Genomic DNA, 26,419 nt, shown 5'->3' on the forward strand with positions numbered 1-26,419 from the left:
ATAAAGTACACCGTTGGACCTGCTGAGTTTCTCCAGCATTGTGTTTTCACTTCTGGCAGTAATTCAGTTGGTGTGTAAGCCACATGAATGCAGAGCAGCCCAGTTTTTAAAAAAAAATAGCAATGTCAGATGCTTCCTCTTCAACACCTGGTTTGTTGAATGTAATTTTCAAACCAAAACAATGTAGTTCATTGACATTCTACGTCGTGGCCGTTTCACTGACGAGGTGCTGGCTGAAGTTAAAAAAACAGAACTGCTGTGACTTTCATAAAAAGACCAGGGTCACTTAAATTAAGATTGGGGAATAGCGGAGATCAGTATATAGTTGCATCAGCTTTATTCCTGAAGGTTCTGATTAAGTCATTTCAGGTTTGGGGAAAATTATCTAGAGCACGTCATTGCTAGGTACATTTATGGCAGTGACCTCAACCAAGAGTGAAAATAAGGTAAGACTAATTTGAAGCAACAGAATTTAACATTCAATGTGCTCGTGACAACCGCATAACGTCACACTGAGGAACACTGTACTTTTAAATGTTCCCAATTATTGGAAACAGATTCAGAAACAATTACTAATTATGTGGCAAAATGAATATTTTATTAGTGGTCATTACTCATTCTTCAATTAATTTGGAAACCATTAATTAATTAAGGAAAGCCATCATCAGTTTGTTAAAGCCAAATTGTGGCAAAGCTACCCAGATTGCTTTCTTTGAGGATGGGATAAAGGATTGATGAAAGTAATGTATGCATTTTGATTGATAATGCATTACTTATTTAGGTTAGTAAAATTAGCTTTCCAGCTCATCAGCCTGCACTGTCCAAATGCACCCATGTAACCAATGAACTTACTAACCCATATGTACATCTTTGGAAAGTGGGAGAAAATCCACACAGTCACAGGGAGAACATACGAGCTCCTTACACGCACACTAGATTTGAACCCGAGTCACTGATGCTATAATGGTGTTTTGCTAATCATTACACTTACCATGATAACCTATTAAAGACCATGATATAAAAAGGGGCAGTAGCTCAGTGCTTGGCAACATTGAGATATGAACAGTTGTTCTTTGTTCTGGAGGTTATATGCAGTTGAGTTTCCTAAGAGTCAATTCTAGGATCACCACTTGAGTATTGATTGTCTATTAACAGCAAACCTAGACTCAACACATATGGTTTAATTTCAGGTTGGTAAGATGTAACTGAAAGGGACATAGGGACCATTTCTCAGGCCTCAGTTATTTATTATCCATATTTGAACTGTGGCAAGTAACAATTTAAATGAAGGGACTGCAATGTATTGTGCACATATGTGCTGAGGTTACGGCATAGGTGGACAAGCAAATTTCAAGGAAGACCCAAAGAGATTGCAAAGAGATATAAATAGATTACACAATATTGTTTGAAGTTTTATCTTGATATATCTAGGTATATGATACTGTATCTTCAGTTTCATTCCCTTTTCTTTGTACTGTATTTATTATAAAAACAAATAAAAAAAAGATTGAAAAAAAAAGGAAAGGTTGCACAAGTGGGAAAATGTTTGCCAGGTGGAATATAGCGTGGAAAATGTGAGCTTATCTAATTTAGTGGAAAGAATGAAAAAGCAGAATATTCAAGGGCAACAATGCTGGTGAATGATACTGAACGGAGAGATCTGGATGTCCTTACATATAAAGTTACCTTTCAAAATGCAGGAAGTAATTAGAAGGTGTTGAGGGATTTGAAAGTAATTTAACAAGAAGGGGTTAAGTATAAAGACAGGGACATTTCTCTTCATCTGTACAGGATATTGGTGAGTCAATACCTCAAGTTCTATGTGGAGTTTTGTTTTCTCTATTTAAAGAGGGTTATACTTTAAAACTGCATTCGCAATGTTTTTTAATGCAGTGGCCCCATTAGGACTCAGCTCAAAGTTTATGGTTCCCCTTCCCTGTGAAGCAATAATATTTAGTTGATCCTTCTGTACTTCTCTCCTACCAGCTACATTAAAAAAATTATGATTTCAGTCATTTCCCCCCCCCCCCCTTAAATGTGCTGTGGTTCCTGGGGTGGGGTGTGTATTGGCTACATCAAGGGAAGCAATTTAGAGGAACTTCAGTAAGTTGATTTTTGAAATTTAAGGCAGCAGTCATCTATATTGATATGAAAGTTTATTGTCATATACATAAGTACGATGTAACATCCACTGAAATTCTTGCTGTAGCCATAGAAGGAAGAATGATGAAAGATAAAAATCTAAATGGTTCAAATGCAATGGGGAGAACAATGACCTGGATGTACATGGGCACGTATTTGGTTTGTGGTCTTGAAATAAATTTTAATTGGAAGTGTGAATATGAAACACATTAAGGCGATGTTGAACCACTGATTTAAAAAAAAAATTGAAATATTATATCCAGTCTTGATCACTGTACTACATGAAGAATGTTAAGAGAGGCTCCAGAAAAGACTTAGTAGCATCGTCGCAGAGTACAGTGTCAGATTGGAGAACTTGAGATTGTCCTCGTCAGAACAAGGAAGCTGAGGGATGGCGTGAAAGAAGTTTTCAGAATTGTCAAGGACTGAAACCGAGTGAATGAGATGAAGGGTCAAGCATTGGGTGGTGGGGGGCGGGATCACATAGATTTAAGGCAAAGGGTAGAAGAACTAAAGCAGACACAAGAAAAAGCATTTTCCACGGATCAAGTCGTCATGATTTGGAATTTATGACCTGAAACAGTGGTGGATGAACTTTCAATCAGTACTTGAGGGAGAAAAAAAATCGCATAGCAGCTGGGAAATAGCATCTGAAAGAATGCAATGGATTGACGTGCTCCTGGGTTTGATTTCACGCTGAATTGATACTATGTTAGCAAGCATACATGACTGTCATCTCCATCGAGATCTACTTTCTCCTTCCTGAAAGATGTCAACTCAAATTTTAGGTCTTTACCTTCATGGAAATAGAAAAACAGTGCACTTTAATGATGCTTCCTGGCTAATAGTTGAGCTACTGTCTCATAGCACCAGAGACCATGCTTCTGTTGTGACCTCCAGTCCTGTACACAGTTTGCTTGCTCTCAATGTGACCGTGTGGATTTCCTGCGGCGCTCCGGTTTCCTCCCACATCTCAGAGACGTGCAGGTTGGAAGGTTATTGGGCCACTTTAAGTTGCTGAGTGTTAGAATCTGGGAAGAGTAGATGGGGAAAAATATTATTCATTTAGGGTTAGAGGAAATGGTTGCTGCCGATTCTATGGCCAGGTTTGTGGTGCATGTTTTCGTCGCTAGAAAACGTTGAGGAGTATAATCAGTTAGTAAATTGCTTTCCGAAGTTTCAGATAAAATTGGAATCCATTGAAGGGGAGTAAATTCCAGTGATTTTATTCAACAGAGAAGAGCAAGACTTCTTTTACAGTAGATCTCCTGGCTTTTACTGTAAGTCAATAAAGGATATGGTTTCATAAGGACAAAGGAGATGTTTGTGATAACAAGTGGAGAGAGAAATTAGCACCTCCTCTGGATAAGGCAGAAATGATTTGTATTTTTTCTCTCTGGGAGCAATCAGGTGTGGTGAGGGTTGACGTATACAAATTGAATGCCCATTCTCTGGAGGAAATAGAAGGAACATCTGTTGTTGCAATCATTGCCACATTTGATTTCTGGTGCCAGCATTGGTAGAAATCAGTGAGATTGTGCAGTCAAAGTAGTAATTTTTCCATTTTTTTTTCCTCGCTATCAAAGTACACGCCAGGCCAAAAGCAGCTGGATGCAAAACAAGAGCAATTACGGTTGATGTCCCACGGTACAAAGTGGACCCCACTTCAGTGGGCTTCTTCCTGTGGCCGTCGTGTGTTGAAGTACAGCGCTGCTCTGGTTGTTGCAACACCAAAACCTATAAATGCATTCCATCTCATGCAATTTACAGGCCCTTTCAGGTAGGTTGCAAAATGTTTTTAGATCCTGTAACTGGAGCATTTTATAAGGCTTCGAAAAGCTGCTCAGTAACCTGCAAGTTTCTTCCTGAGGTAGCACTGCCTTTGAGTCTCAAGAATGATATTGCTGTTGCACTTCAAGTGTGCAGACACAGTCAACCTGAAATGTTAACCCTGTTTTTTTTCTTTCCAAGGAAAAATCTTCTTACATTTTAAATTCCCATTCTGTTTCCAGTCCACTTTGGTAGCAGCTTTGTTCAATCAAAGCGTGCTTTTAAATGAAGGGCAATGAGATAGAATCAAAACAATGTGATAGGCACATCAAAGTCAAATACCCAATATTTGGGTATTAAGTAGGTCAGCTCTTTACTTATCATGTATTAGCCTGCTTCAAGCTTGGAGAGAGAGAACTTACATTGTTCGAGCGTGGAAGATAAAGGGGAGCAGATGGACATTGTTTACTTGGATTTCCAGAAGGCATTCAATAAGGTGGGGCATAAAAGACATAAATATAAGGATGCATAGAGTTGGGGATGATGTGGGATAGAGGATTGGTTAATCAAGAGAAAGTGAAGGGTTGGGGTACATGTGTGGTTTTCTGGTTGGCAAGCGAGGTGCTGCAGGGGTCAGTGCTGGACATGATGCACATAAACGATCTGGAAGAGGGGACAGAGGGTCGCGTATCTAAGTTTGCTCATGACACTAAATTGAATGAAAAACAAAATGTGCAGAGGATAAGGGGAGTCTGCAGATAGAGGTAGGTTAAGTGAGTGGGTAAGGGTCTGGCAGATGGAGTACAATGTTGGCAAATGTGAGGTTATTCACTTTGGGAGGAAAAGGGAAGATCAAAATATTACTTAAAAGGCAAACAATTGCCACATGCTGGTGTCCAGAAGGTCACAAGGTTGTTTTGCATGAAGGCTATCAAGAGGCAATGGAATGTTGACCTTCATTGCTAGAGGGATTGAGCTTAGGAGCAGGATGGTTATGCTGCAACTGTACAAGGTACTGGTGAGGCCGCATCTGGACTACTGTGTACAATTCTGGTCTCCTTATTTGAGGAATGATGTATTGGCTTTGGAGGCGGTGCAGAGGAGGTTCACCAGGTTGATTCTAGAAATAAAAGGGTTAGCCTACGATGAGAGTTTGAGTTATCTGGGACTGAACTCACTGGAATTTAGATGAGAGGGGATCTTCTAGAAATGTATAAAATTATGAAAAGCATAGATAAGATAGAGGTATATAAGTTGTTTCCATTGGTGGAGGAGATTAGTACTAGGGGGACATATCCTCACAATTCAGGGTAGTAGATTTAGGACGGAGATGAAGAGGAACAGCTTTTCCCAGAGGGTGGTGAATCTGTGGAATTTGCTGCCCGTTGAAGCAATGGAGGCTACTTCAGTAAATATATTTAAGACAAGGTTGGATAGATTTTAACATAGTAGGGGAATTAAGGGATATGGGGAAAAGACAGGTAGGTGGAGATGAGCCAACATCAGATCAGCCATGAATGGTGGAGCGAGTTTGCTCCTATTTCTTATATTCATGACTTCATATTTTACAATAAATATTTGAAAAGGAGTCACTGGTGAAGCATGGGCAAACATTTCAGCCATTTAGTAAACATAAAGACTCCACCAACATTAAATTTTAATATGTGTTGCTGGTGTTAGCTTGGAGAACATCTCTCTTCATTCATGCATTTTCATTAGATATTTTATAACTCCTTGAATACTTTGCTTGAAACATAGGGACCAAGTAATGGGGAATTATGTCCTGGTTTTGAGGTTGTAAAGTGAGAGTTACCTCAGCTGACCTGACTAACATCATCACCTGCTTAGCGATTTGTAAAGATACAAAGAATTGGCAGTCGAACCCATTGAAGACACAAAGTTGGCCTTGGGAGGGCAGGGTGTGTGATGAACTGATACAGTGTTCAATTCAACTTGGCAGTGGCTGGGTTATCACTAATGCCTACAACACAGAAACAGGCCCTTTGGCCTAACTTGTCCATTCCGAACTGGTTGGGAGACTAACAGAATAAAGAGATTTGGGGACTTAAATCAGAATCTATAATTTGATTCCAACTTGTTTCCACCAGAAAGTATATTTGTGCAAGTAATCTGCAACACGTGTGGAGAGAGAAATAATATTTAAAGTTGATGGTCTTTGCCAGTTCAAATGAAATGGCCTGAACTGTAAATATTAATTTTGTTTTCTCTCCACAGTTTCTGTCTGATCTGCTGGATATGTCCAGCATTCTCTGTTTTTATTTCAGATATTCAGCTTCTACACCAGTGGTTCTCAAACTTTTTTTTCTCCCACTCACATGCCACCTTCAGTAATCCCTTTTGCTCTGTGGTTAGTAAGGGATTACTTTAGGTGGTACGTGAGTGGAAGAAAAAAAGTTGAGAACCACTTGTCTCCACTGTTTTGCTTTTGTGTTTGGATAGTTCAATTTGTCAGCTCTACGTGATCTGCGAAAGAAAGCAAGAAAGGAACTGGTCCTGACCACATTTGTGCCTAACACCTACTTAGTATTGACCAAGCCTAAGGCATCTGGCATATAATGAAACATGTCCTTGTATATTGAATGTACTTATAAAGGTAAATTTAACTTCCTAATTTAGATGGCATCAAAAAATACACCCTTTTGCTAGAATTACATTTTTCTGGATCATCGAACTAATAAATAATGACCAGCAATGCTATTTAAAGTCTGGGCAGACTGGGGTTTTGGAAAGCTTTCTTCAAATGTTGCCCAAAATAACCACAAGATGTCGGAATGTCTCAATTTAGATTTTATTCTAAATTTAGCTATTTTAAAGCTCAATACACCCATCTTGTACCAACCCCAGTTACCCAAAATCTGAAGTGTTACCATCTGCACTATTTCCCCATCCATAGTCAACCTGTCATGACCTATCAACGTTTTGTTTACCAGAATTTAATTACACTATCTTTTCAGTTTTGTTCTCCTGAAGCATCCTGCTACTGGACTTCAACATGATCCCATGCCTTGAACTCTATAACCTTGCTCTTATCAGTGTGCTTTTTTCCCCTTCTGTGCACTTTTGCCCAGTCTTCTATACCTGTTCAGTGATATCACACTTCCTGACCCAAGGAGTGCTAGACACCATTCCCTGTGGATCTCCAGCCGCTACACAAGTTCAGAAACTGAAATTGAATTGAAGCTTGCTAAAGATTAAGAGGCTTGAAATTCCCAGGTGCCAAGGAACATATCTCATCATTTCACTTGTTTCATATTGATGATATATATTTTATAACTCATTTGAAACGAGTACATAAAGTCCTAAAATCCGGACCGCTCGGGGATTGGGTCAGTCCACATCTTTGGATTTTCTGGATTCTCAGACAGAACTTTTAAAATTCACATTTTAGGAGAATTATGAAGAGATAAACAGGTAAATTTTGTAGTTTATGAACAAAACATTTTTCATTTAAAATACAAAGTACAAAAATATAAATAAATATTCATTCATTTCTGCGACTTCTGTGCATCTGTGGCATTTATGAATGCACACAAAAACCTGCTAAATTTTAAAAAGTTTGAGAGTTTTCAAAAAGTCCAGATTCTCAGGTGGTCCTGATTTCTGGCATCTGGACTTTTGGACTTTTACAATATATACTTTAGTATATGAATTATATGCAGAGATTTGTTTGATATTCCCCTGATTCCTATTTAATATTAATAGGATTTTCATTTGGAGTAATATAATTCAGATTCCTTTAATGTTGGCATCCTTTACTTTATTAATTTTATTCCCCTGAATATAATTAATCATTCTGATAATCTACTTAAATATTTAGTTACGGTTAATTTTTGTGTGTGTTAACGTGCAAGTAAGATATAACTTGTGTAAGAATTAACCAGCTTACACTGGCTCCCTAATGTACCCAGGCATCCATGACCACTGAGTCCCCATCTTCAATCTTTGCTTTGAGGTGTATTTCTCCCCATGTGCCTGTGGGATACAGAACACCAGAGTTGTTTCTGTTAAAACTAGCTTCATGCAATGTGCACCAATGTTAAGGTAATTATCAAAAGGATTGTTTTTTTTTTAATACAATGAGTTGTGAGATCTTCCATGCACTGTCTGAGGGTGTATAAAATCCAAGAATCATATATTGGATGGGAATCAGGTATATTCTTCAAAGGATTTATTACTGGAAAATTGATTTCACTTCTCATGTCACCTCTCGTATTTCTTTCTGTATATGCTTCAAGAATTTTTAATGCTCGTGTAAGATTCCAAGCATCGTGGGGACCATTTCTGAATTATTATCACAATCTTTAGATATAATTTATAATCTGAGTTTTGTTGGCTTTTTTCATTTCACTTTTAGGAGTGAAGTTTATTGTTGTTTCTTTCTGCCATGCAATGGGGAATGGGGTTTTGATTAACTTTTGAATTTTTTTGTCTTTGTATATTATATTTACTTATATTATATTTACTTATGTTATTGTGGGTGAAATGTAATACATTGATTGGTGTAATTTCTTACCTACCCTTTGCATTCCATATGAACTATATGCTGGTTTGGTTTTTTGTGTACAAAATCAATAAAAATGTTTTAAGAAGAAATATTTAATGAGAGCCCATTGGACTAAGTTTACACTGTTCTTCGTTTGCTCAGATAGCGAAGTTAACTTATCGATATGGTCACAAAGAGCTCACCGTTCATACCGTCAGCATCAGAGAGCATCTAAGCTGTCAATGTACAGAACTAGCAAAGTTACATCATCCAAGGTGAGAGACTATTTGGATCTTTCACACTGCCGATTCCGTGTGGATTAACTGGCTAATTTAGCAGGCCCGTACCCGGTAATCGCACAGTGTGAAACATTCCATCGGACATTAGGTGGGGGCGAGTGTCAGACCCCAGCTGAGTTAATTCACTAATCGCCTTCTGGCTGTGTGAAAACACAACCTGCTCTCGCATTGTCACTGCTGGAGGTGGGACCCCCCCCCCCCCCCTACCCCCTTAAAATGCCAGGTTGCTGATTAACCAGGTAAATCATGGGGCAGTGGGAAAGGCTCCTGAGTGCAGCAGGCAGGCCCGGAAAGTTTTCCCACTTCCTAGCGGGGTTGGCAGCACGAAAGGGGCTAATGTTATGCAAAGTTTGCTGTGTGTCGCGCAGTTTTGGAAACAGCACAGAACAGAGTTTCAAATGTTAGAATATTTGTTTTTCCAATCTGTGTCAAATATCCTCTCTTTAGAATGATGCTAGGATTGAATTTTAAGCAACTAGTTAGTTGAACCAATTGTGACAGGTGCTGCTATGTGTTGTAAATACACACGACTCCTCTTCTTTAATGAGGATGTAAAACAGTGTTGAAACAGTAAATTATTTTTCATTGCGTGTGCTCCCTTCACTGTCACTAAAGCAAGGCTTAACTATCTTCTAAATCAATGGCTTTCAAACATTCTTTGGGGGTAACACTCTTTCATCCACCTGACTTGATAATGAACTCTCTGGGCTGTGGACCAGGGTTTATTTAAAAGACTGATGAAAGTGACCCACAATCCAGCCACAGTTTGTGTCCCTCTTGAAAGCATCCTGAGGCAAAGTCAAGCTCTACATTTATGATTCCAAACTTTCAGCACAAGGCTATTCCCAAATGATGTGAGCAGATGAATGAGGTCACTTGGGCCCTTGAGGCTGCTCTACCATTTAATGGAAGTAAAACACAAAGGTAAAACACACACAGAAATGCTGGAGGAACTCAGCCAGTTTCACGGTATTCATCGGATATATTACCGATGTTTCAGGCCTGAGCCTTTGTTCGAGCTACTGCAAAAGCAAGAAACTGGAAGGCATCTGGATAAAGGCCTGAAGAAAGGCAGGGGGAGGAATCCAGATCAAGTCAATAGGCGTTGATTTCATATGATAAGGGGAAAGTTAAGAGTTAATTTTGTTTCTGAAAAGAGACAGGGGGAAAAGGTAAGTGAGAGAGCTGGGGAAAGGTGACAGGGGGAAGAAGGAAATGTCGGAAATATATTTTTACCTGCTCTGGACACTACGAGACCTGCTGAGTTCCTCCAGCATTTCTGTGTTTTTACTGCCATTTAATGAGATCATAGTTGACCCGACTGCATTCCCAATCCGCCTATCGGATCTTCTTAACCCTTGCTATTCCAGTTTCTCTTAAAAAAATATTAAACGACTCTACCTCCGCTGTCGGTTGAGTACAGATTTTCAAAGATTCAAGACCCTTCGAAAAATATTTAGGTCTCTGTCTTAAATAGGTTACTCCAGTTTTTAAACAGTGGCCCCCACAAGATTAAACATCCCACCACTATAACCCAGTCAAAACTCCTTAGATGCTTCAATCACTTTTAAATTCTAATTTTGAGCATGTCTCATCTTTCTTCTTAAGATAACACACCATTCCAGGCATGAGTCTAGTAGTCCTGCTCTGAACTATTTCCAAGCACTAACATTCTTTGTTAAACAAGGAGACCAGTACTTGCCACAGTGCTCCAGATGTTCTCACCAAAGACTAGTGTTACTAATGTATAATGCTTATTTTATTAATTTCCCCTGTAAATAAATGATAACATTCCAGTGGTTTTGTTGATCGTGATGTACTCAACTTTTGCAAATCGTGCACAAGGACACCCATATCACTGGCATCTCAGAACTCAAAAGAAAGAGATAATATACTTATTTTATAATTTTCCCACTTCATAGAAATTTTCACATTTTCTCACCTGTCAGATCTTTTCCCATTCACGTAACCTATCCACAGTCAGTGTAATAAATCCCAATAAGAGCATCTGAAATTTAACTTGGTCACCATTAATATTTACAAGAATAATCCTCAACAGTCCAATCCTGGAAAATAGTAGTTAGTGCTCCACCTAATGCCAATAATTGGAATAGCTTCTTTCCCCATTGAATCCAATTAACAATGTGGTACCACCGGTGGCCAACCTTTTAATTTTTAATTTCAACATACAGCATAGTTACAGGCCATTTCAGCCTACATGTCCGTGCCGCCCAATTAACCTACACCCCCCCCCCCTCCCCAAAACGTACTCATGGGCCGAAATGGCTTTTACCGTGCTGTATGTCTAAATTAGAAAGATGGCTACCCCTTATCGAAAGGTCGCAGCTTTGCTGTGCATGCTAGTCCAGAGTGCAAATGTGGCCCCAAATTCCTGCTGTCCGTGTCCACTTCATTGTCCCAGCTGTCCTCCGAACTCCTACATTTTCCAATGAATCTCATTGTGAGATCATTTTCCAGCGAAGGCAAATTACACTCTTTTGGACTCAACACTGAGTTCAAATGTTGAATAATTCTGCTCTTCCCATAGATGCATTCAGAAGTTCTTTTGATTTGGTGGGGAGAAGGGGGTGGGAAATTAACATCTGATTTTGTTGCATAATGACCTTCTTTTGTCACCAAACCTCTCCTACGATCAAGTCAATTTTCCTCCTCTCCTCTGCCATTCTCTGCATAAACTCTTTTTCTATCTGGTCTTGCCAAGTTCTAATGAAGGATCATCAACTTCCAAGTTAACTCCCTATTTTTACAGATACTGCCTGACTAACTGAACATCTCCAATGTTTGTTTCCATTTCACTTAGAGGATAATCGTAACAATAGGTTTTCCACATTCGCATATTCTCCCTGGTTAGATTTTGAAATCCAATTACTGTTTCAATTTTAATTAAAAAGGAGTACAAGAGTTGCAAAAAATTTAGCAGGAAATAGCAGATGAGGGATAAGTATATTTTCTGGTTGCTTGAGGTTGCCTGATTGACAAACTAATGGCGAGGCACACCAATTCTGTATTTTTTTTTTAACCTTTTTATTTTTCCACAATATTTTACTGGTTGCTTGAATTCCAAATAATGGGTCTTTTACTATCTTTAAACCTCCCCAGCCCATCTAGACGAAATCTCCTAGGTTTTCTGCTGTCAGCAATGATCACTCTCTGCTCAGGTTTAGATGCACAGCGATGCTTTCCTACCATTGAATGTCAAGGAATCACAGCCTCAACCTGTGCAAGGCATAGCTATTCTTTCAAAATGAATTTTGTCAGATTTCACCCCAGTTGAAGCTTGGAAATGGGGACATTAATGCTTTATTTTTTTTGTTTTAAATGTTGTTAGGTCTGCTTTGTTCATGAATGAGTGAGACAAACACCAGGCTGAGTCGAAATCAGGGTTCTTTGTTCTTTATTACCGGATTGTAACACTTGCGACCAACCATGTTAGTCGGAGAATGCATTCTGCCGTTATCAGCAAAATGGTGATTTTTTATACCCTTGGATATGTGCTTAGAACATCATCATATCATTACTTGTCCAATGACTAAAACTGTTGCTATCCTTTCCCTGCTAGCTTCCTGCCTCTCAATCCATCAATGTCTCTCTTATCTTGTAAGTACAAGGATGCATTCACATCTTGTTACAGCCCTGTACATTCCCATCTCATGATGTTTTACCTAACAGGAGTACAAGGACACCTCCCCTTCTTGTTACTGCCCTGTACAGGGTAACTCCCTACACATTCCCATCTCATGATGTTTTACCTTACAATGTGCAAATCCCAGGAATGTTTAAAAATAGCCAAAAAACTCTAATGTTTAGTGAACAGTTTCATCAGTCTTAGTTTGTATCAATCTGAGCTGCAGTCATGAATGAAGTGCCAACGCTTGATACTATTGAGCTGCTCAGATCTCTGAATAAGTCATCCGACTCAATCACATAATTAATTCAAAATCTTATCTTGTTTCTTTTCCAGGTTTCCTTCAAAGTATTACAAACAATCAACTGACAACTGATAGGCAGCCTCACAGCTGGTAGCAAGGCTACAAAGCACGTAAATGAAAGACAACGAATATATTGCATGCATTAAAGATCAGTATTCTCTCTCACTCTATTTGATGTATGCAGTCATCCTTCCCTTAAGACAGCCCAGTGCAGACCACTTGGGGCTGAGTCTAATAGAATGTTTGGCACTATGGATTCCTGATCACTGGGGACTCTGCCGGGGTCCACTTGTGATGTGCAATAATGGAGAGGATCTTCCTTGTCTCTTCTACACTTCTCCACTGTCAACCCAGTGTCTTGCAACAGTTCCACAGCAGAGTGAGGAGTGCTCCTCAAACTGCGGGCTCTGGATAAGAGAGATATTTTTCATTTCTAAACTTTTATTTTGCTGGTAAGGGGCTTATGGTTCACACTGAAGATTTGTATCAAAAACCTTTAAGCAGATATATAATAAAGCAAAAAAAACTAAGTTGTCGCCTAGTCTTTGTTTCTATAACTGCACTTGTTTATTTACTATACAAAGCACATGCTGATGGAAGTATCATGATATCAATGGACAGTATATTTTCCAAAAAAGAGACTGTATTCTCGATAAATTATTTTTCTTCTTTCTTTTTTTCTTTGGCTTTGCTTCGCGGACGAAGATTTATGGAGGGGTAATGTCCACGTCAGCTGCAGGCTCGTTGGTGGCTGACAAGTCCGATGCGGGACAGGCAGACATGGTTGCAGCGGTTGCAAGGGAAAATTGGTTGGTTGGGGTTGGGTGTTGGGTTTTTCCTCCTTTGTCTTTTGTCAGAGAGGTGGGCTCTGCGGTCTTCTTCAAAGGAGGTTGCTGCCCGCCGAACTGTGAGGCGCCAAGATGCACGGTTTGAGGCGATATCAGGCACATTGGTGCCTGTCAATGTGGCAGGCACCAAGAGATTTCTGTAGGCAGCCCTTGTACCTCTTCTTTGGTGCACCTCTGTCTCGGTGGCCAGTGGAGAGCTCGCCATAGAACACGATCTTGGGAAGGCGATGGTCCTCCATTCTGGAGACGTGACCTACCCAGCGCAGTTGGATCTTCAGCAGCGTGGATTCGATGCTGTCAGCCTCTGCCATCTCGAGTACTTCGATGTTGGTGATGAAGTCGCTCCAATGAATGTTGAGGATGGAGCGGAGACAACGCTGGTGGAAGCGTTCAAGGAGCCGTAGGTGATGCCGGTAGAGGACCCATGATTCGGAGCCGAACAGGAGTGTGGGTATGACAACGGCTCTGTATACGCTAATCTTTGTGAGGTTTTTCAGTTGGTTGTTTTTCCAGACTCTTTTGTGTCGTCTTCCAAAGGTGCCATTTGCCTTGGCGAGTCTGTTGTCTATCTCGTTGTCGATCCTTGCATCCGATGAAATGGTGCAGCCGAGATAGGTAAACTGGTTGACTGTTTTGAGTTTTGTGTGCCCGATGGAGATGTGGTGGGGGGGGGGGGGGTGGTGCTGATAGTCATGGTGGGGAGCTGGCTGATGGAGGACCTCAGTTTTCTTCAGGCTGACTTCCAGGCCAAACATTTTGGCAGTTTCCGCAAAACAGGACGTCAAGCGCTGAAGAGCTGGCTCTGAAAAACATTCTTTTCATGTCCTTAGCGTCATATCCATACACTTCCATCACCTCGTCGTTACTCTGCCCTGTTGTTTGAGGGGCTTCCCTCAGTCACAGCCTCTCATTGCCTAGTGATGGAAGGGCTCTAGACTTTCCCACAATGCCGTTGCGTTGGCTGCATCAAGCCTCAGTGCGTCCTGTGACCCGGATATGCCAAGTCAGCAGCACTTCCCTCACCAACATTTTAGTGTTCTGAAAGACCAACAGGTTTTGGGCAGGCCAAAGAGCGTCTTTCACCAAGTTGATGATATGCCAGCAGTTCTGGATGTCTGACCTTGTATGCATTCCCGGGAGCAGCCTGTAATTCAGAGACTCCTCTATCACACTGCTGCAGGAGATAAACCATGACAAGGACGCTTGCATCCTTCTCCACATATACTACAACCAATTATCCAAAATTGGATTCTCCAAAATCCTCATTTATCCAACTTTTTAAATTCCAAAACAAATCAGAAATCTTCATTTATCCGTATTTTTTTTTGGAGTCAAACTGATCTCAAAAGTTGAAAAAAAACTCACTTGACGTGAAATTAGAACGACGATTGTCCTCATTTCAGGTAACTCCCCTCTCTCTCCCTTTCTTCTTTGGTTCCACGCACAGCCTGGTGTGGCCACAGTTCAGGATGAGGGTATGTTGCTCCCCTGTTGTCTGGCGATGAAGTATTCTGACAAGATATTAATTTTGAAGCAGGAAGTTCCAATGTATATATGTTTCTGCAGTTCTGACGCTTCCCCATTTTAATTGCTGTGCCATCAGCAGGTGTATCTTCAGCTTTATATCTGTATTTTCAAAGTCCTAAACTTTGAGATTTCCTCCCTAAACCCCTCTGCCTCTCTACTTCAATCACAGTATCTGCAGACTTTCGTGTTTTACTCTTCTCTTTACAAAATTGACTTCAGTTGGATAAAAATTGACACATCTTTATTTATTTGCTTTCAAAAATTACCAATTAGATTTGAACGAAATTCAAATCTACAGAATGATTCCCATAGGTAATAAGATTCAGTGAAGGAAAGATGCTTTTTAATTCTCTCATGGTAGCTTGTCATTTTACTCTGAACATAAGAACATAAAAAATAAATAGTACATCTTCAATGCTGAAAACTTAATCGTTAATTATAAGATTCCCTGTTACAGGGTGATTCCAAGAATATCAATATAAAGGCAAAAGTCAAAAGGGTTATCTCTTTCACTCTTTGGTTAAAATGGCAGTGTTCAACAGCCATGAGCTCTGAACCTGAAGGTAGTTGTTGCAACATTGAGTTGCACAGCAGTACATTTTTTTTGTCAGAGTCACCCATGCAAATGGTGTCCAAATGCTTCAAGTTTCAACTACAGTCCGTGGAACTTGTACTTCATCTCTCCAGGTGCTTGCTATTCAGCAGAAACATTTGTGCTTTGCCAATTTGCAGTTGTGCACTGGTGCCTTGACAGATCACTCATTCACTCAGAGTTATTGCCTTACCCACCCATAGCCCACTGTCACTTGCTGCATCCAGATATTTGTGCTGTAGGTCTGTGCTCCCGATGCGTCGGTGTTAGGCATGTATACATCATCTGGTAGAGGGGCTGTGGATGGGTGGAGCACAGCGCAAGGTCACATTCTGCTGAGGACTCCCTCAGGAAAGAGCCCGAAGAATAGTGTATCAGGGAAAGTTTTAGCCTAGGGGGTGAGAAAGAAAGAGAGAGAGAAAAAAGAACAATGGAGGTGGGATCATGCTGGCTTGTTTTTGACCTTTCAAGTCCAAATTCAGATTGGTTGGGATTAAAGCTCTAATTTCAGTGTTGTCTCTCACTCAGAACAGACATGTCGCCAAGTCTCAAACTAAGAGTTAGCCATTCAGGACATGGAGGAGAAATGTGCAGGGTAGTGTAGTGCACCCATTCTCAAGTAAAAGCCTCGTTTCCTTTTCACCCCATGCAACATTCATATTTTAAAATGTTTTTTTATGTAGTCAGTAGGAGAGAGGTATGGAAGAAACCAAACCTTGACTGCTTCACAGGGAAAGGGGCTCATAAACTTGGAGCAGAGACCTGGGTAGGAGTGGGGGGGGGGGGGGGGGGGGAGGTCATGGCTGAAAAAGGGTTGAGAATGGGTGATGTAGTGAATCTTTGGAATTTTCTGTCCAAGGCAGCTTTGGAGACTTACTCCCTGAATACATTCAATTCATAGAACAATAGGATTTTAATTGTTAAGCGAATCAAGGAAATGGGTTTAGTGCAGTATAGTGGCACCGGGGCGACAATCTTTCTGAACGGAAAGGAGGGATGAGGGGGCAAATGGCCAACATCTGATTTCAATGCTTATATCTATCTGCAGTAGACATGGAAGAGATAAGTTGTGTTCAAAGTGACATCATCTGAACAGCCTGGCTCACCCTTAATGTAGTGGGGATTCTCTGCATGGTGGCAAGGTGAATCTCAAAGGCTCAGATTATTATTGGTTACAGGTAGGACATGTAGTCAGTCTCATGAAAGAGCCTGACCCAAAATGATAACTGACCATTCCTGCTCGTGGATGCTACCTGACCTGCTGAGTTCCTGCAACACCTCATTTTTGTTCAAAACACCGGCATCAGTTGTGCTTCTCAATTCCTCATCAGAAAGTTAACCTATTGTCCCCACCTTTCAACCCATGTCCTCCTTTTATAGGTACAAGAATGACTAGTTTTTGAAAGACACCCAACAAAATGCCCAAGATCTACATGCCCTAAGGTAAACGAAACAGATGTTGGCAGATGTGTGATCAGATAACCCATATTCAGATGTCACTTGATCAGAGAGTGTAATCAAATGCTACATAATCTGGTGTAATATTTATCTGAACAAGTTGCCAAAATTGTCTTCAAACAGGATACGAAAATCCCTTGGATCCAATGGAAGGTGGCCACGTTTAAAAAGAGGTTCATGGCTTGATGGCCACAAGGAATCTCATGAGAAATTGAATCTGAACTTTGGATAATGGAGGAGAAGTCTCCTCAACTCGTCCAGTTGGGTGAAAGACTGGATGAATCCTGTGAATCATAAGGCCACATGTGGGAAAAGGTGAACATGCTTGGAGTAGAAGAGTTGAGTTTCTGGGAGATTTGCACTGCTGTAAATTGTTATCTGATGAGATCAAGGTAAGGATTGAGTTGGGGGGGGGGGAGGAAAGGCTGTGCTTGTGAAACTGAAAGGATTAGAAACCTATCTAGTAAAAATTTGCTTCACATAAGGAACTATCAATGTTTTAGAATGATTGATAAAGAAAAGAATATGTCAAGGATATGTTTAAAGTGTGATGTCAAAACAACAAACTTCCTTTAACATTTTGCTACCAAAATTCCATCTCCATTACCAATGGAAAATAAGCACAGGGATATGATTGTGAGGAATTACAATTAAGCTTGGTGACCGCACAGAAATTAAAGGCTACCTTTTTGGATTCCCTTTGTGAGATCAGATACATTTTGTATTTAATAGCCATTTGCCGAACGGTTTCTCTTGATTGGCTCAATGCGAGAATTTCTGTGTCATTGAGAATAGGAGAGTTATTAAAACAATCATAATCCAGAGGTGAAAGTAATAATTTCTCACCAGTAGTTTTATTGCTAACATTTTCAATTTAACACATTTGCATTGATTGAATTGGGCACTTTCTTACTGGCACACCACATCAGTATACTTTCACGGCATGGTTAGCACAACGCCATTATAGTTCCAGTGACTCAGGTTTGAACCAGCATTGCCTGTAAGGAATTTGTACATTTTCCCTATGTCTGCGTAGTTTTCTGCCCCCGAGTGCTCCAGTTTCCTCCCACCCTCCAGAATGTACAGTTTGTAGGTTAATTTGATTGTAATTAGGGAGCACGGATTTAAATGGTCGGAGTTGGCTTCTACTGTGCTGTAAATAAAAAATTTTTAATTAATAAATTTAAATAAGTTGTATCTGCTCTGAACCATAAAGAAAAGCCTTCCATTCTCTCATTTAATAACATTTTCGTTTAATAATTTCCATAGAACTGATCCACATCTGACCCTGTTATGGTGGATGGCAAGCAAAGAATATTTCTAGCTTGAGATATTTCACAATTCTAAATATTTTCTCAATAATTGATAGAAGGACACAAAAGATATTTCATCTAGAGTAGAAGGTGACTGGAATTCGAAGGCTGAAGGGGTAAGGAAACAGAAACTCTCATCTCATTGAAGAAGTATATAAGCTGCAAGAACTGTGATATGTCTGACTGGGAGATGAGAATAGGGAGGGTAGATTTCTTTTGACGAGCACAGAAAAGGTAGGCCAAATGGCCTAATCTGTGTTGTAAATTTTTATAACATTCTGAGCTTCTGGAAAGCAGGCAATTTTGAGTTTGAAAACAGGTATTACTTTTTCCAAATCAAGAGTGAAAATGGTGGAAACATTCAGCAAGTCAGGTGACATCTGTGGTGTGAGGAACAGACATAGCCAGAGTTTAAGAGCTTATCACTTCCAATAAAAGGTCATCCATAAGAAACATTGAGCCTGCTTTTCTCTCTCCAGGGATGTCACCTGACCTGCTGGGTTTTCCCAAACATTCTCCATTTTTATTTGCACTGCCCAGGCCAATCCTTATGCCGAGGCTAACCCTTCCAACCAATGCAGGTCTTCATGAGCGCAAAGCCAAGTACATGCGTCACTCTGGGAACCCATCTTGGCCACCTCCAGATTTATAACTGGTGAGGTGTCGCGGCACCATGAATGGAATTATTCCAGTGGTTAAACGGGGCTGGGTTGCAGCTTTGAGTCACAGTGTGACTCGTTCATTCTACTGAGTGCAACATTCAACCTGTGATCAGGTGCTCCACCTAATGGTTTAGGTGAGAAATAAACTAAAGCAGCAAAAGCCAGGAGGTGCCAGATGACTCTAACTAATGTACACGCTAGAGTGTACTCTGGAGGAGGTAAATTGTTGAGGTGAGTCTGCAAATCCTCTGAATGAGCTGAAAGTGGCACGACAATTTCATACAAAAACCAACACATCAACAGAGAGCTTCCTTCTTAAAGACATGGAGCATTCTTGAGCTGCAGTCCTTGCCTTTACATAACCCTCTTTCCTTGATAGTGGAGGCCTCTTACCCAGCCAGGATACTGGTGTTGAAGTCCATGAGATCAAACGCATCTCCCACATCGTCCACGATAACATCAGCAACACCATGTTGGTGTATGCATTCCCGAACTGCTTTCAGGATAACCTGGAGACGTCTGTCGAGTGCAAGCAGGTGAGGCTCCGTTAACACTGGACTGAGAGTGTCACGAAGTAAGGACTCGCGCATGACGTCACTTAGTCGATATCCTGGTTGTGTCAGAAGCTCCAAGCGCAAGACAGTTGACTTCTTTATTCTATAAAGCACGCAATGCAATGATTAAATTCACCAGTTGGAAGGTAAGGTGTCAATAACAATTGTGAGGCGCTATGCAAACAAAACTGTTGTCAAGTAAATGGTAGAGTAATATTTGCCATCATCGTTATGTGGTTAAATACAGTCAGAATGTTACTGTATGGACATCAATGATGGTGAGAGATTTCACCATCAAATACATGAAGGGTCCAAATTTGCTGCACCAACCTATTCACCTTCGTCAGATGGTGAAGAATGACCATTCATTTCTCCAACGCAACATGCCAAACATTGAAAATACGTACCTGCCTCATCATAGTTCTTGTGGAGAAAATTTAGGAATGGTGTACATAATGCAGGCTTGTCCTCTGATAAACCTGACCGAAATTATGCCTGAAGCATAGACACACCATATTGACCTCATCTGTATATAATGCTGACATTGTGATTTTACCTGCAGCACTGGGTCAGGGGGGCAAGGATGGAGAGTTCATCATGTGAATGCTTCCCAAACCTAAGAGAAAGAAAGAAATGAATTATGGCTCGGTCTGTCAAAGTTGTCAGAAGAGCACCATCATTCAGATGTGCCGATTAACAAGAAGCACCGTCAGAAACGGGTGTTAATAGTGGCCTCTTGTACAGGCTTCAATGCTTTGCTAAAATAAGCTCACATCATAATGAATACACTATCAAACCAATGAATTATGATTTTGCCTTGTCTCAGCTCATCTGCTTGGGCAAGCCTCTTCCATAACTTTGTCTCTCCAGACTGAACTTGCTGGCTCACACACTGTGCCCGAGCCAAATTTTAAATCTTTTAATATTCTCCTGCCCATATCTTAACTTCCAGCATCCAGTTCACCCATCGTTCCCATTGTTGGTGGCTTTGATTGGCTCCTGGTCCAGCATGGCCTTAGTTTTAAAACAAATATGATTTTCAATTTCTTCCATGATCACTCCACTCCCTTCATCTACAACCTTTAATGAGCCCTGCGTTATCCCATGACCTTCCAATTCTGGCCCCTGAGGCACCACCAATTTTAATTGGGCCGTGCAGCCGTGCCTTTCAGTTGCCAATCCCTGACATCTGGAATTCCCCCGAAACCTCTCTGCAAAAGACACTCTTTAAAAACACCTCCAATTAAAAGCTTAATGTCACCTATCCAAATATTTTCTAAAATGTCTCATCTTCAAAGATGCACCTAGAAAGTGCCTGAAGACACTTCATCACAGTGAAGCTACTCTATAAATAGTGTTTTATGAAAGAATACTTTGTGACAGGATTGATGCAACTATACTTAATGCAAGAAATACTTGTAAGCTTCACTATAAATGATTGAGATAGTTTGCATTCGTGATTTGAGTGACCTGGACTGATATAATGAGGGTATAATACCCACCTCACTGACAAAAGGCAAAGGAGGAAAAACCCAACACCCAACCCCAACCAACCAATTTTCCCTTGCAACCGCTGCAATCGTGTCTGCCTGTCCCGCATCGGACTGGTCAGCCACAAACGAGCCTGCAGCTGACGTGGACTTTTTTACCCCCTCCATAAATCTTCGTCCGCGAAGCCAAGCCAAAGAAAGAAGATAATTAGGATAATAAGTGTTTGGACATTGCTGTATTTCAGCACTCTGCAGAATATATGCAAAGCTTTTAGATCGCTTTTAAATTAGAAACAACCTGATACATTTTAAATAGATCACTTTAAATAAAAATACAGTTTTTAAATTGGCTGCTCTATGATCAGAAACATCTGCCCAACAAGCAACTACCATATTCGGCAAAGTACTAGAAAGCATCTTTGACAGTGTTATTAACTGATGCTTACCACTGCTGAAGCCATATTTGCCTTCTACCAAAATTAAATGGCTGTAGCCTTAGATTTGGGACAAAAGTGGGGGGGGGGGGGGCAAAGAGCTGAATGGCCTGGCTGAGATTATAATATCTGCTCCTGAAGTGGGTATCAAGGAATACCAATGAAATCATGGCGCTCTCTCCACTGGTTAGGGTCCAAAAGAAGATGGCTACAGTTGTCCCAACATATTGCAAGAGTACAGTCATAGTCCCAAATAGTTTGCCTGCTTTATTGATGGATTGCTTTCTATTGCAAGGGCAGAACTGGGAATATTTGCAAATGACTGCATGCTGTTCAGTTTCTTTTGCCATTTCTCAAACCAAGAAACATTCCATGCCTGCAGTGCAACACGACATGGGCAATATTCAGTCCGATGACACGAGACAACAAAGATTTTGCTTCCTGAATGCTTTGGATATATTTTATGGATTTTGGGCTGCTGATCATTAAAATCAACTTAAAATTTTCATATCATGTTCTTTTTTATTAAAAAGGGAACCTATTTTTGTGATTTCCCATCATATTTTAAGCCTACGGGGATATTGCCCACAGAGCAAGCGGTTTTGTTCAGTCCAAGAATGCTTGGGCATGCACTCAGTGTAGTTCAAAGATCTGCTAGTGAGGCCATAGAAAATAGCACAGAAGGCATTTAAAGAATGTTGTTGCGACTTTTCTTGGCAACTACATACTATACCATGTAGATTTGTGTAATCGTCAAATTTTTTAACCACTTTTTTCAGGCCAAAACAAAGGGGAGTTGACTTTTACGTGGGTCAAATTTTTGACCGCGGTAAGTACCTGTGTTGTTCAAGGCACCAGTCATGTGGATGGCCGGGACCGGGTGGTAAGTCTGCCATCAGGGCGTCAGAAGATCAAATGGGCGGGCGGCCAGGGTATGGATTGGTGAGTGGGACCAGGCGAGGATCCATAGTTGGGAGCTTGGAAAGGGAGATGGAAAGGCTATCGCGAGCTCAGATGGGCAGCGGAAGGGGAGTTAGGAATTTGGATGGGCTGGCAGCCGACGCAAGGATCCACAGTTGGGAGCTCGTATGGGCAGGTGAGGATTTGAATTTGGGTTTCGGGTCCTTAGGGGTCGACTATTACACAGGATTCGACGATTACAGAAGTATATACAGTATTTTTGCGATTTCCTATCATATTTTAAGTCTACTTCAAACATACAAAACCAGGAAATGCAACGTGTCATTGAAAATTCATTTTCTGCATTCACACTTGGGACTCCTTCTGCTGATCTTGGTCAGTGACGAACATGGTGAAAGGTTTCACCAGGACATTGGGACCATGGAAAAGCAGTATCAGGGCAACTGGAATCCATCAATGCTGGCCGGCTATTGTTGGACACTGACGTGAGAGGCATCAGATGGTGAGTACAAATGAACAAAACATTTTTACATCAGTTGAACTAACAATGTGTCAGCATCATTATGTGATTAAACAGGCTAAATTCAAAAAGTTAATTTAATGTTTCTCCATCTTCCTACGTGATACAGCAAATCACCTTTGTGCTCATCTTGAATTTGTCTATTATAATACCCTTTTTATTTCAGGAAGCAAACCTTTTAAAATAAATAAATAAATAGAATAATGTTGTCCAGTGTATGTGTCAGCCAATCACCACCTCCATTTTCAAAACTCCCAATTCAGTACCAGCCTGTATCTAAATGGTTTGATTTTTCACTCCTAATTTTAGCATCACTTAAATGGCCATCACCTATAGGACAGTTTAGCTACTACTTTTTCACATTTCATGGCATTACCTTGACCAGGCACATGAACACTCTGGCTATAATAACAGGTAAAAAGCTTTTCTCTCCTCCTGACTTCCCAAAATCGTTCCACCACTTGAAGGGTTTGTGAGGAATATTCAGTTACCTGGTGAGCAGAGCTCAATCAAATCTCTGAAGGCTTCATTGACACTCCCTCAACATCCTCTACCTACAAAAGGCACTGTAGTTATTTGTCATGACTATTTCAACAGGGCGCCATGGTTAGTGTATTGCACCAACAGCGCGAGTGATTGGGGCTGGGGTTCGAATCCTGCCCCATCTGTAAGTTGTCTGAGTGTTTCCTCCCACTGTTTAAAAGGTACCGGTAGCTGTTGGTCAATTGGGTGGCTCGGCCTCATGGGCTGAAAGGGCCTGCTACCATGCTGAATGTCTAAATTTAAAATTTTAAATGTAAAAATTTAAGAACTCAAATTGGAGCCCTACACCACCAAGGATCACTGGCTCCTTGCATTGCCACCACCCGCATGTTCCCCCATCAATTTTCTCATCATCCAGCCTGTGAAATACTGTATATTGTTATTTCTTTGGAATCACTTGATTTCATAACTCCTCACCCACATCATTGTGAGGGCGCCCTCACTAGGAGATTGACAAAGTAACTACTGTATCATCTTCTCAATAGTATTGACAGATGAGATGAAAAGAACCTGCCACGTACAGGCTCCCTTATTGATCTGGATGGCAAGGGTTTCCATAAGTGCTTGAAATAGGTTTCATCCCTGTGCTCGTTTGAGCAAACATAAAATATTAAGAGATATTAAATCCCACCATTAGCAATCAATACCAGGCAAGATTATTTTCAGAAACCCAGTAATTCCCTTCTCAATTCTCACTTTCTTTCTTCTCATGAAATATATTGCTATTCCTTTGTAACCTCTTGCCAGTGGTGACAATCCAGAATTACTTCCCATCACCTGATTTACCTGTAGCTATATTTTCATCTATTAAGACTGCAGGACTGGTTCCAGCGCAGACTGGACAGCCGCAACCAAATTTACCGACAATGCCACAGCAATAGGCAGAGTATCAAATAATGAAGAAAATGAATACAGGAAGGAGATTAAAAGCCTAGTGGCATGGTGCCAAAATAACAAACCCTTTCTCAATGTCAGTAACATGAAGTAGATGATCATTGGTTTCAGAAAAGGGGACACAGTTACCACAACCTTGTCCACGTCAATGGTGCTGAAGTGGAAAGAATAGATAGGTTCAAGTTCTTCAGTGATTTGATCTGGGCCAAGCACGTTAAAGCAAGGGTCAAAAAAGCACACGAATGCCTCTACTTTTTATGAAGACTTTCGGTAATTGCCCCTTGTCCTCCAAAATATGATTGCTGGATGCACCACAGCATAGTATGGACGCTGTATTGCTCAAAAATTGGAAGCAGCTGCAAAAGGTAGCAAATGAAGCGGAGAACATCATGCAAACTCCCCTCCCCCCCCACCCCCATCTACATTTCTCACTGCCTCGGAAAAGCAGTCAACATGCTAAGGGACCCACCCAGGCACACTCTCTTCTCCATCCTTTGATTCAGGAAAAGGTTCAAGAGTGTGCACCAAAGGTTTCTTTCCCACAGCCATCAGGCTCTTGAATGAACCTCACAATAGTGTTATCATACGGCTCTTTCTTTGCATTAATTGTCACACTGCAAATTGTGCTCTTCTGCATACAACATGGATGTTAGACCCAACCTGTTCAAGTGCTCGCAGAGAACACTCCCGATTGTACAAAATATACATTGACTGTATAAACTTGTAGTTAAAACCTGCACTGAGATTCTGCGACATCTCTATATTCATTTTCTGATTCGGTTTTCCAATCACAATTGGCAATGATGTCGATATCTCATCAACTCCTTTACATGAAAGCTCTCTCAAATGTTCAGAGTAAATAACATATCACAATTTCCACCCCTTTCAAGATGTTGCCAACAGTCAATGTTGTACTTTTGAATTTTGAAGTGTCTAGTTGTAAGGTGGGAAGCCCGCTAGTCAATGCACACCCAGTAAACTTGCCGAATGTGATCATGGCATTTGATACTGATTGAGGTATACATACCTCAATGAGCAGCTGAGACACAGACATCTGTAACTAGCCAATATTAACAGTGCTTGCCATCCATAACAAATTCTAATGATCCTAACATTAGACAAAATTAGTTAAATAATTTGGAAATAATCTTCAGTGCACTTTGAAGCATATCAAGAGATTTAGGCCATTTCTTATTATCTGTGGCAAAGGTAGAAATCAGGGGTTGATGAACTGCACAAATGCATTTGCCTTTTGTCAGGTTTCTATTCCAATCGGTAATAGTACTGTCGATCTCGTTTTCCAGAATAGAATCAGTGGCCTGATTAATGCACGATTCTAACAGTGCACGAGCCAATACCCTTCCTTTAGTATTTCCTTTGATATAATTGGAATTGCAGCTTAATGAGTAGGTTTCTAGTTCTGTGCTCAGTTTCTTGGTCTAAAACATGGAGTTTATTCAAAATTTAAAATTAAAATATATAATATAGAAACAATAAAAAAACAAGAACAGAAGTGAGCCTTTTGGCTATTCTGATTTTTGATTTAAAAATAAATCACAGAACATCCTCTAATTTAAGACATATTCCTGTTCTTTTCCTATACCCTTTGTATTTGCATCGGATGCAAAGCTGAGAGTTAACTGTAAATATATAAAAGAACGGGAATAATCTCATGACATTCTCCTTTAATATCTCTGCTGAAATATAATTATTCATTTATTTTATTAAATTATTCTGAACCTTTCCTGACGTTCTATGGACTTACAAAAATTTGGAAGTTCCTTGCAGAATTTCAAAGCCAAATATTGTTCATTCACATGTTTGTAAGCAAACATATTTATCTGCATACATGAAGTTTTTCTTCTATTTGGGCCAAATATGAGCATAGGATTGAATGTCAGTTGTTCCTTTTTTAAAATGTTTTTAAAAATTTAGACATATAGCATGGTAACAGGCCATTTTAGCCCATGAGTCCGTGCCGCCCAATTTACACCCCAT

The 26,419-nt window shown here is 40.4% G+C and overlaps 2 protein-coding genes across 7 annotated transcripts in view; one reads left to right on the forward strand and one right to left on the reverse strand.

Annotated features, from left to right (window-relative positions):
• Positions 1-13,195, forward strand: part of LOC138759532 (platelet-derived growth factor subunit A-like) — a 75,059-nt gene extending 61,864 nt beyond the window's left edge. For 3 of the 4 annotated variants that reach the window (XM_069930114.1, XM_069930112.1, XM_069930116.1), the window contains 3 exons: positions 3,729-3,922; positions 8,579-8,691; positions 12,698-13,195. In XM_069930114.1, coding sequence (XP_069786215.1) covers positions 3,729-3,922; positions 8,579-8,691; positions 12,698-12,737 — 347 coding nt within the window. In that variant the 3' untranslated portion in view covers positions 12,738-13,195. The remainder of the gene's footprint in view (positions 1-3,728; positions 3,923-8,578; positions 8,692-12,697) is intronic. The other variant, XM_069930115.1, reaches the window with a different exon arrangement.
• A 4,730-nt stretch (positions 13,196-17,925) lies between these two features.
• LOC138759531 (pseudokinase FAM20A-like) overlaps positions 17,926-26,419 on the reverse strand; it is a 48,641-nt gene continuing 40,147 nt past the window's right edge. For all 3 annotated transcript variants that reach the window (XM_069930111.1, XM_069930109.1, XM_069930110.1), the window contains exons 10-11: positions 20,176-20,235; positions 17,926-19,722 (exon numbers count right to left, since the gene is read on the reverse strand). In XM_069930111.1, coding sequence (XP_069786212.1) covers positions 19,455-19,722; positions 20,176-20,235 — 328 coding nt within the window. In that variant the 3' untranslated portion in view covers positions 17,926-19,454. The remainder of the gene's footprint in view (positions 19,723-20,175; positions 20,236-26,419) is intronic.

Source organism: Narcine bancroftii, chromosome 3 (genome assembly GCF_036971445.1).
Source record: "Narcine bancroftii isolate sNarBan1 chromosome 3, sNarBan1.hap1, whole genome shotgun sequence".
Lineage (NCBI taxonomy): Eukaryota > Metazoa > Chordata > Chondrichthyes > Torpediniformes > Narcinidae > Narcine > Narcine bancroftii.